The 10267-nt window shown below is 42.1% G+C and overlaps 1 protein-coding gene and 1 pseudogene across 1 annotated transcript; both read right to left on the bottom strand.

Moving 5' to 3' along the window:
- Positions 1–676: 676 nt before the first annotated feature.
- On the bottom strand, positions 677–938 carry LOC120853411 (40S ribosomal protein S29-like). The gene is given in 2 exon segments (XM_040227197.1): positions 677–830; positions 833–938. Coding segments are annotated over 2 exon segments (168 nt in total). The 5' UTR covers positions 930–938; the 3' UTR covers positions 677–759.
- Positions 939–9080: 8142 nt separating this feature from the next.
- LOC120853410 lies at positions 9081–10054 on the bottom strand (annotated as a pseudogene).
- Positions 10055–10267: the final 213 nt, after the last annotated feature.

Raw genomic sequence — 10267 nt, 5'->3', positions numbered from 1 at the left:
ACTAACATAGAAGTCTGCAGTGTGGTGTAATAATAAAATGGGAAGGAACATTAATTTACCATTTATAATCCTTATTGCTCTTTAAAAAGGGAATATCCTAAGAATGTTGTTTGTTGAGCAGCATGTGGGAATTAAAGCCTGGAGATGCTGGGAAAATACTAAATTCTTTTTTTAAGAAAGATGCTGGTGGCATCATAACGGGACAGGTGGGGAGGAACCCAGAGCCTGAGAATGCTGGAACCAGTGGGCAGAGGGATGGGAAGTATTGTTCCTAAACAGTACATTTTTATCTTTGTATATTTTTGAACTTTATATAAATGGCATCAAATTGTGTATATTCTTTTCTGACTGCAATATTATGTTCCTGACAGTCATCCATGTTAAAATGTGTGACTATCATTCATTTATTTCATGGCTGTATACTATTCTATTATGTAACATTGTTTTATCCTTTACTTTGTGGAGAGACATTTGGATTGTTTCCAGTTTCTTCCCCCCCAGTTTCTAGAAGTGTGGCTGTGAGTGTTTTTGGATGAGTCTCTTGGACACACATGTAAGAATTTCTCTAGGGTACCTGCTGGATTTGGTGGTTTTCATAGGTTGTGGGTTATGCAGATCTTCAGCTTCATTAGATAATATGAAATTGTATCAATTTATTTATTTTTGAAGTTTAAAAAAAATTTTTATTTTATATACAAAGCGCTGGTATTGTTTCTGCATAAGGTAGCTGTGCTGGATGATCCATTTAAAGAAGTTCAGTTAGTCCAACTTAATGAGGCCGATGTCTTTCATGTCCTGGCAGAAACTCTAGGGACACATATTGAAGCCTGTTTCTGGATCAGACTGTGCCGGTTTGAGCAGACCTGGCAAGAGCAAGAACCCTGGCCGAATTGTCTCAGATGGCTCCGGTAGAGCTGCTGGTGATCCATGTTGTTGTCTTGGCTTCAGCAAGGCTGAAATTGTACCAGTTTATAATCTCACCAGCAATTTATGAGAGGTGACATCTTAATAATAACAATGTTTTGCAATTCATGAATGTATTTTTCCTTTTATCATTAAAGCCTTTAATTTTTTCTCAATGATTTTATCGTTTTCAGACTTGCATATTCAAGTCTTAAAAGTCTTTTGTTAAATTTACCCCTTCAAGTATTTCATATGTTTTCATGTTGTTGTAGATGTTTTTTTTAAAAATTCAATTTCTAATTGTTTATTGCTAGCATATAAGGTAGTATCATAGGCTTCTCTATAATGGCTTCCCAGGTAGCTCAGTGGTAAAGAATCCGCCTGTAACGCAGGAGACGTGGGTTTGATTCCTGACTGGCGAAGATTTAGTGGGGTCCTGAGAGTCAGACAGGACTCAGAGACTAAACCACCATGACCATATGTTTACCTGCAAGAATCTGGTATTCTACAACCTTACTACACTTTTTCATTAATTCTAGGAACATTTTGGGGTAGATTCCTTAGGATTTTCTACATAGATGATTATGTCATTTGCAAACAAAGACCATTTTACTTTCTCTCAACCTTCCCTCCCTCATGTGATTTTTTTCCTTTTTATTGAGGTATAATTGACAAAATTGCAAGGTATTTAAAGAGTACAGAGGTGATGATTTGATAGCTGTATATACTGTTAAAGGACCACCCCCCCCGAGTTAATTAACATATTCATCACCTTACATATTTACCTTTTTATTTGATGAAAACATGTAAGTTCTACACTCTTTAGTTCAGTTAAGTCGCTCAGTCGTGTCCACCTCTTTGTGACCCCATGAATTGCAGCACGCCAGGCCTCCCTGTCCATCACCATCTCCTGGAGTTCACCCAGACTTGCATCCATCAAGTCAGTGATACCATCCAGCCACCTCATCCTCTGTCGTCCCCTTCTCCTCCTGCCCCCAATCCCTCCCAGCATCAAAGTCTTTTCCAATGAGTCAACTCTTCTCATGAGGTGGCCAAAGTACTGGAGCTTTAGCATCATTTCTTCCAAAGAAATCCCATGGTTGATCTCCTTTAGAATGGACTGGTTGGATCTCCTTGCAGTCCAAGGGACTCTCAAAAGTCTTCTCCAACACCACAGTTCAAAAGCATCAATTCTTCAGTGCTCAGCCTTCTTCATAGTCCAAGTCTCACATCCATACATGACTACTGGAAAAACCATAGCCTTGACTAGACGGACCTTAGTCGGCAAAGTAATGTCTCTGCTTTTCAATATGCTGTCTAGGTTGGTCATAACTTTTCTTCCAAGGAGTAAGTGTCTTTTAATTTCATGGCTGCAGTCACCATCTGCAGTGATTTTGGAGCCCCCCAAAATAAAGTCTGACACTGTTTCCACTCTTTCCCCATCTATTTCCCATGAAGTGATGGGACCGGATGCCATGATCTTCGTTTTCTGAATGTTGAGCTTTAAACCAACTTTTTCACTCTCCTCTTTTACTTTCATCAAGAGGCTTTTGAGTTCCTCTTCACTTTCTGCCATGAAGGTGGTATCATCTGCATATCTGAGGTTATTGATATTTCTCCCGGCAATCTTGATTCCAGCTTGTGTTTCTTCCATTCCAGTGTTTCTCATGATGTACTCTGCATAGAAGTTAAATAAGCAGGGTGACAATATATAGCCTTGACACACTCCTTTTCCTGTTTGGAACCAGTCTGTTGTTCCATGTCCAGTTCTAACTGTTGCTTCCTGACCTGCATACAGATTTCTCAAGAGGCAGGTCAGGTGGTCTGCTATTCCCATCTCTACACTCTTGGCAACTTTCAATTACACAATACAGTGTTATCAATTATATTCACCCCATTCGGGTTCGATCCCTGGGTTGGGAAGATTCCCTGGAGAAGGAAATGGCAACCCACTCCAGTACTCTTGCCTGGAGAATCCCATGGACGGAGGAGCCTGGTAGGACTACAGTCCAAGGGGTCGTAAAGAGTCGAACACGACTGAACGACTTAACTCACTTCACATATTAGATCCTCATACTTTATTCATCTTGCAATTGAAAGTTCATAGCCTTTTAGCACAGAGAAGGCAATGGCACCCCACTCCAGTACTCTTGCCTGGAAAATCCCATGGATGGAGGAGCCCAGTAGGCTGCAGTCCAAGGGGTCGCTGAGTCGGGCACGACTGAGCGACTTCCCTTTCACTTTTCACTTTCATGCATTGGAGAAGGAAATGGCAACCCACTCCAGTGTTCTTGCCTGGAGAATCCCAGAGACGGGGGAGCCTGGTGGGCTGCCGTCTATGGGGTGGCACGGAGTCGGACATGACTGAAGTGACTTAGCAGCAGCAGCAGCCTTTTGGCAACCTCTCCCTATTTTCTGCACCTCAGCCCGGGGCAACCACTTTTCTACTATCTGTTTCTATTAGTTCAACTTTTTTTTTTTTTTTTTTAAGATTCCACATGTAAGTGATACAATGTAGTGTTTGTCTTTGTCTGGCTTATTTTACTTAATGGCCTCCAGGTTCATCCATGTTGTCAAAAATGTGAGGATAAAGGCTGAATAATAGCCCATTGTTTATATGTACCACATTTCCTTTATTCATTCACGTTAGTGGACACGTAGGTTGTCTCCGTACCTTGGCTGTTGTGAGTATGCTGCAGTGAACATGGGAGTACAGATACCTTTGTGAAGCAAGGATTTTTGTTTCCTTTGGTTGTGTATCTGGAAGTGGGATTGCAGAATCTTCTGCTGGTTCTGTTTCTTGAGGAATCACTGTACTGTCTTCTGTGTGATAGTACTGGTTTACATTCCCACCAACAGTACACAAGAGTTCTCTTTTCTCCACGTCTTTGAGAGCACTTGTTATCTCTTTTCTTTATAGTGAGAGGCATCCTAACAGGTGTGAAGTAATACCTCATTGTGGTTTTGATTTGCATTTCCTTGATAATTAATAATGTGAATCACCTTTTCCTGTGCATGTTGGCCATTTGCGTGTCTTCTTTGGAAAAATGTCTATTCAGGCCCTTTGCCCGTTTGAATTGGATTGTTTATCTTTTTGCTATTGATTTATGAGTTCTTTGTATATTTTGAATATTAACCCCTTATCAGGCATGTGGAATCTTTAGTTGTGGCATGTGAACCAGGGATTGAACCTGGGTCCCCTCCATTGGAAGCAAGTTTTAACCTCTGGGCCACCAGGGAAGTTCCCATTTTGGTAGTTTGTCTTTCGAGAAATTTATCCATTGATCTAAGTTGTTAAAAACGTTACCATAAGTCGTTCATACTGTTCCATGATTACTTTTTAAGGCCTAAGGGATCCATAGTGGTGTCTACTTACTTGTTCCCCTTATTGGTAATTTGTGTCTTCTGTCCTTTCCCCACAACATCCCCTCAATCTCAAGTCCAGATGAGCAACTCTTCTTCCACAAGCTCCCGTAAGTATCTCAGAACTGAGATTTGCTTGGCTTCACTGGTCTGATTTTAGTGATATGGCCATTCCTGAGCCAACAGCCATGGTTATGCTCTAACTGGTTGGGGATGACGTCATGCCATGTCGGTTACATGAACTGAGAGGGGAGAGGGGCTTTATTAAGATCAGGGACCTACTACTTTAAGAATGGGAAATGGATTTCAGGCAGATAGTTCAGTCCAGTTCAGTTCAGTGGCTCAGTCGTGTCTGACTCTTTGCCACCCCGTGAACCACAGCATGTCAGGCCTCCCTGTCCATCACCAACTCCCAGAGCCTACTCAAACTCATGGCCACTGAGTCGGTGATGCCATCCAACCATCTCATCCTCTGTTGGCCCCTTCTCCTCCCGCCTTCAATCTTTCCCAGCATCAGGATCTTTTCCAATGAGTTAGTTCTTCACATCAGGTGGCCAAAGTATTGGAGTTTCAGCTTCAGCATCCGTCCTTCCAGTGAATGTTCAGGATTGATTTCCTTTAGGATGGACTGGTTGGATCTCCTTGCTGTCCAACGGACTCTTAAGAGTCTTCTCCAACACCACAGTTCAAAAGCATCAATTCTTTGGCACTCAGCTTTCTTTATAGTCCAACTCTCACATCCATACATGACTACTGTTTTTTTTTTCTCTAACGTAAAGAAGTCTAAAAATTTATATAGCCAAGTTTATAAATTTGTGTTTTTAGTTCTATTGAAAAAACTCCCTACATATCTTTTTTAAAAAAAAATATATATATTTATTTGGGATGCTGGGTCTTAGCTGTGGCACCCGGGATCTTTCATCTTTGTTGCAACTTGCAGGATCTTTAGTTGCAGTATGCAGCCTCTCTTTTTTTTAAACTTTTGGCTGTGCTGGGTCTTTGTTGCTGTGTGCAGGCTTTCTCTGGTTTAGGTGAGCAGAGGCTACTCTCTTTGTTGCTGTGCCCAGGCTTTTCATTGTGGTGTCTTCTCTTATTGCTAAGCTCAGGCTGTAGGGTGCTTGGGCTCAGTAGTTGTGGTGTGCAGGGTCTAGTTGCCATGTGGGATCTTACCAGACCAGGAATCAAACCCATGTTCCGTGCATTGGCGGACAGTATCTTAACCACTGGCCCACCAGGGAAGTCCTCTATGCATCTTTAATGAGATAATTTTTATCCAAATTTTCTTTTTTGTGGTTTTACTATTTATTTAATTATCCTGAATTTATTTCAGTTTAAGATATGAGATGAGGATCTAACAACTTTTTCTGCAAGGTTCTAGGTAATCTCTTCATTTATACAGCTTATTCCTTCAGTAAAATATAGTACTCAACACTTAACATAGAACTTTATCAGGCCCTGAGCTAAGCATTCTGACATACATTAATAATATTTATAAGGATTCTATGAGGTAGATATATTATTATCTCCATATATATATATATATATATATATATTGTTGTTCAGTTCCCAAATTGTGTCTGACTCTTTGTGACCCCATGGACTGCAGCATGCCAGGCATCCCTATCCCCTACCATCTCCTGGAGCTTGCCCAAATTCATGTCCATTGAACTGGTGGTGCCATTCAACCATCTCATCCTCTGTTGCCCTCTTCTCCTTCTGTTTTCAATATATGTGATGCAAGAAGTATTGCTTATTTAAGCTCAAATGGCTAATAGCTGGGAATCTAAACCTAGGTGGTAGACTTCTAGTAGCTGTTTCAGCCTCTGTGTTATATTACCTCCTCAAGTCCTTGATGTTCACAGCATGCCTTTACAGCTAGAAAATGTCTGCTGTACCCGTGCATATTTTTATTCCCACCAGTTACCTTGTACCAAGAATCAGTTGTTCCCAAACCTTGATTTGATAATTGGACTTGTTACTATAATGACATTTTTAACTAAATAAAGATAAACCAATGAAATATGAGTATTAAAAACAAAGCTATTTCTGCAAAAACAAAATTGAGTCCTTGTGATAGATTCCATAAAGTCAGATAATGAAAAAAGTTGTTGATTGAGGTGTGGGCAAGGACTGTGAAGGCTGGCAACAGGCAAACAAATTGCGAAAATTCTAGAATTCTGTTCACAGATGGTTTCTCTGGCATCTTTACACCTTTTTTACCACTAAAGCAAATCCTGAAATTTCATATTGTGAATGTGGTTTAAGCGAGAAAGACTACAGTAATCATCATATTCATACTCAAAGAAAAGAATATTTATAGGTTAGTGAATACATGTTTCTAGCTTTTAATTTCAAATAAATATTTAAGGCATGTATCACTTTTAAATCGATCTTCTACTCTAACCTTTTCCCAATAATGTACTAGACCCCAATCTTTTTAAAAGACTTCTATTGTGGTTAGCCAATAGTCTTGACATTATTTATCCACTGGACTGTCTCTTCTTTACAGATTAGAAAGTCTACTTTGTTTTATTGTTATTATTTTCTTGGCCTCACCATGTGGCTTGCTGGATTATAGTTTTCTTTCCTACCCAGGGATCAAATTCATGCCTCCTGCAATGGAAGCTTGGAGTCCTAACCAGTGGACCATCAGGGAATTTCCTAGAAAGTCTACCCTAATCATCTATTAGATCTTTATGTCTAATCTGCATCATTTTTCTAGACTATCCAATTCCATTGTTCTATTTGTTTGTTCTTAAGTTAGTGTTTTAATACCTGACACTTTTTTTGTTCAATATTTCTTGGCTATTCCACCTCATTAATTTTTCTGGACACATAATAATTCTGAAGTCTATCATAAATATATTCTCATTGAGAATATTTTCATTGATTTTTAAAGGTTTTAGTGAAGAAGGTGTATTAAATTGTAATCTGAAATGAGGCCAGATTAAGACACTCAGGGCAGTCCAGCTGTTAAGGACTCTGCACTTTGACTGCTGAGGGCCCGTGTTCAATCCCTAGTCAAGGAGATAGGTAAGATTCCACAAGCCAAGTGGCATGGGCAAACAAAACAAAACATACAAACAAAAAAGACAACAGGACTTCCCTTGTAGTCCAGTGGTTAAGAATCTGCCTGCCAATGCAGGAAATATGGGTTCTATCCCTGGTCCGGGAAGATTTCACATGCCACTGGGCAACTAAGCCTGTGGACTTGAACTACTGAGCCCAGACACCTCCAGTTCAGTTCAGTTCAGTCACTCAGTTGTGTCCGACTCTTTACGACCCCATGAATCGCAGCACGCCAGGCCTCCCTGTCCATCACCAACTCCCGAGTTCACTCAGACTCGCGTTCATTGAGTCAGTGATGCCATCCAGCCATCTCATCCTCTGTCGTCCCCTTCTCCTCCTGCCCCAAATCCCTCCCAGCATTAAAGTCTTTTCCAATGAGTCAACTCTTCGCATGAGGTGGCCAAAGTACTGGAGTTTCAGCTTTAGCATCATTCCTTCCAGAGAAATCCCAGGGTTGATCTCCTTCAGAATGGACTGGTTGGATCTCCTTGCAGTCCAAGGGACTCTCAAGAGTCTTCTCCAACACCACAGTTCAAAAGCATCAATTCTTTGGCGCTCAGCCTTCTTCACAGTCCAACTCTCACATCCATACATAACTACTGGAAAAACCATAGCCTTGACTAGACGGACCTTAGTTGGCAAAGTAATGTCTCTGCTTTTGAATATACTATCTAGGTTGGTCATAACTTTTCTTCCAAGGAGTAAGCGTCTTTTAATTTCATGGCTGCAGTCACCATCTGCAGTGATTTTGGAGCCCCCCAAAATAAAGTCTGACACTGTTTGCACTGTTTCCCCATCTATTTCCCATGAAGTGATGGGACCAGATGCCATGATCTTCGTTTTCTGAATGTTGAGCTTTAAACCAACTTTTTCACTCTCCTCTTTTACTTTCATCAAGAGGCTTTTGAGTTCCTCTTCACTTTCTGCCATAAGGGTGGTGTCATCTGCATATCTGAGGTTATTGATATTTCTCCCGGTAATCTTGATTCCAGCTTGTGTGTCTTCCAGTCCAGCGTTTCTCATGATGTACTCTGCATATAAGTTTAATAAGCAGGGTGACAATATACAGCCTTGACATACTCCTTTTCCTATTTGGAACCAGTCTGTTGTTCCATGTCCAGTTCTAACTGTTGCTTCCTGGTCTGCATACAGATTTCTCAAGAGGAAGGTCAGGTGGTCTGATATTCCCTTCTCTTTCAGAATTTTCCACAGTTTCTTGTGATCCACACAGTCAAAGGCTTTGGCATAGTCAATAAAGCAGAAATAGATGTTTTTCTGGAACTCTCTTGCTTTTTCCATGATCCAGTGGATGTTGGCAATTTAGAGCTCTGCAATAAGGGAAGCCACCATAATGAGAAGTCTAGCCACCATAATGAGAAGTCTGATCACCATGACTAGAGTAGCTCCTGCTCGGTGCAACTAGAGAAAGCCTGTGTGCAGCAACAAAGACCTAGTGCAACCAAAACCAAAAGAAAAGCCTGACAACAAAGAAACCAAAAATCACTCAGATACATTGTAGGATCAGAAAGACATACCAGACACAGTTGTGGTACACTGAGTTTTTTATACTGTCTGAGAAGACTGCATGAGCCAGTAATGATAAATGTAAGAAACCACTGTAGATTATAGCATTTGCTAAGAAACTGTCTGAGAGAAAATAGTTCATGGAGATCGGGAAGCAGCAGTATTTGAAGAGGTTCAGGAAAGGAGCCAACTTTCTCCACCCTCTCAGATCCAGTTCCTAGTTACGAGAGGAGCTTGCTAATTTGCTTGTTAAACACCTGCTTCACCTGTTTGTTCCTCAGGGTATAGATGAAGGGATTGAGCACCGCGGTCACCACGGGGTTGAGCAAGGCCACCACCTTGTTCCTATCCTCCCCCTGGCCGCCCTTGCCCAACCGGACATACATGAAGATGCAGCTGCCATAGAAGAGAGAGACAACAGTGATGTGGGAGGAATAGGTTGAGAAGGCCTTCTGCCTCTCCTTGGCTGCGGGGAGGTGCAGGATGGTGTGGAGGATGTGGCCATAGCAGGCGGCCGTCACGGACAGAGTGCCCAGGAGGCTGACGTTGGCCAGGATGAAACCCAGAAGCTCGATCAGACTTGTGTCTGCACATACGAGTTCCAGGAGTGGAAAGCTGTCACAGAAGAAATGATCAATGATATTGGGACCACAGAATGGCTGCTGAATTGTGAGGAAAGTTGGAACGATGATGATGAAGAACCCTGTGACCCAAGAAGAAAGAACTAGCTGGACACAGACCCTTTTGCTCATGATGGTGACATAACGCAAGGGGTTACATATGGCCACATACCTGTCAAAGGACATCACTGCCAGTAGGAAGAACTCTGTGGTGCCCAGGAAGAAATAGAGGAAAAACTGGAGCATCCTGCCATGGAAATAGTCTTGTATCCAGTCAGGATGTTGGTCAGCATCTTGGGGAAGATGACCGAGGTGAACCAGATCTCCAGGACAGCAAAGTTGCGGAGGAAGTAGTACATGGGGGTGTGGAGGCGCCTGTCCATGAGGGTGAGGACCACGATGAGGAGGTTCCCCAGTAGAGTGAGCAGGTAGGTCAGGAGGAGCCCCAGGAAGAGGAGCATCTGCAGCTCACAGGCATCTGAGAGCCCCAGCAGGATGAATTCGGCGACAGTGGTGTGGTTCCCCGTGGCTCCTCTGGCCTCTGCTGGGAATGACCAATCAGCGGTGTGCAGCATCAGGAGTCGTGATGTTCTGGGTCTGAGGACACTCGAATGTGAAAGCAAAGAGGGATTTTCAGCTAAAGGAATCCTTTGTTTCTTTGACCTACAAGTCCCGTTTTCTCCTTCCTCAGGCTGGTTGTCCAGACCCCTCATTGAGTTAGCATTAAGTCACATACGTTGACCCATTTGTCTGGTATTTTGGGGGAAAAATTTCACCTTTACCAGTTC

This window comes from Oryx dammah, unplaced genomic scaffold (assembly GCF_014754425.2).
Source record: "Oryx dammah isolate SB20612 unplaced genomic scaffold, SCBI_Odam_1.1 HiC_scaffold_26, whole genome shotgun sequence".
Taxonomy (NCBI): domain Eukaryota; kingdom Metazoa; phylum Chordata; class Mammalia; order Artiodactyla; family Bovidae; genus Oryx; species Oryx dammah.
The sequence above is the reverse complement of the archived record's forward strand: the minus strand, read 5'-3'. Positions and strand labels throughout refer to the sequence as shown.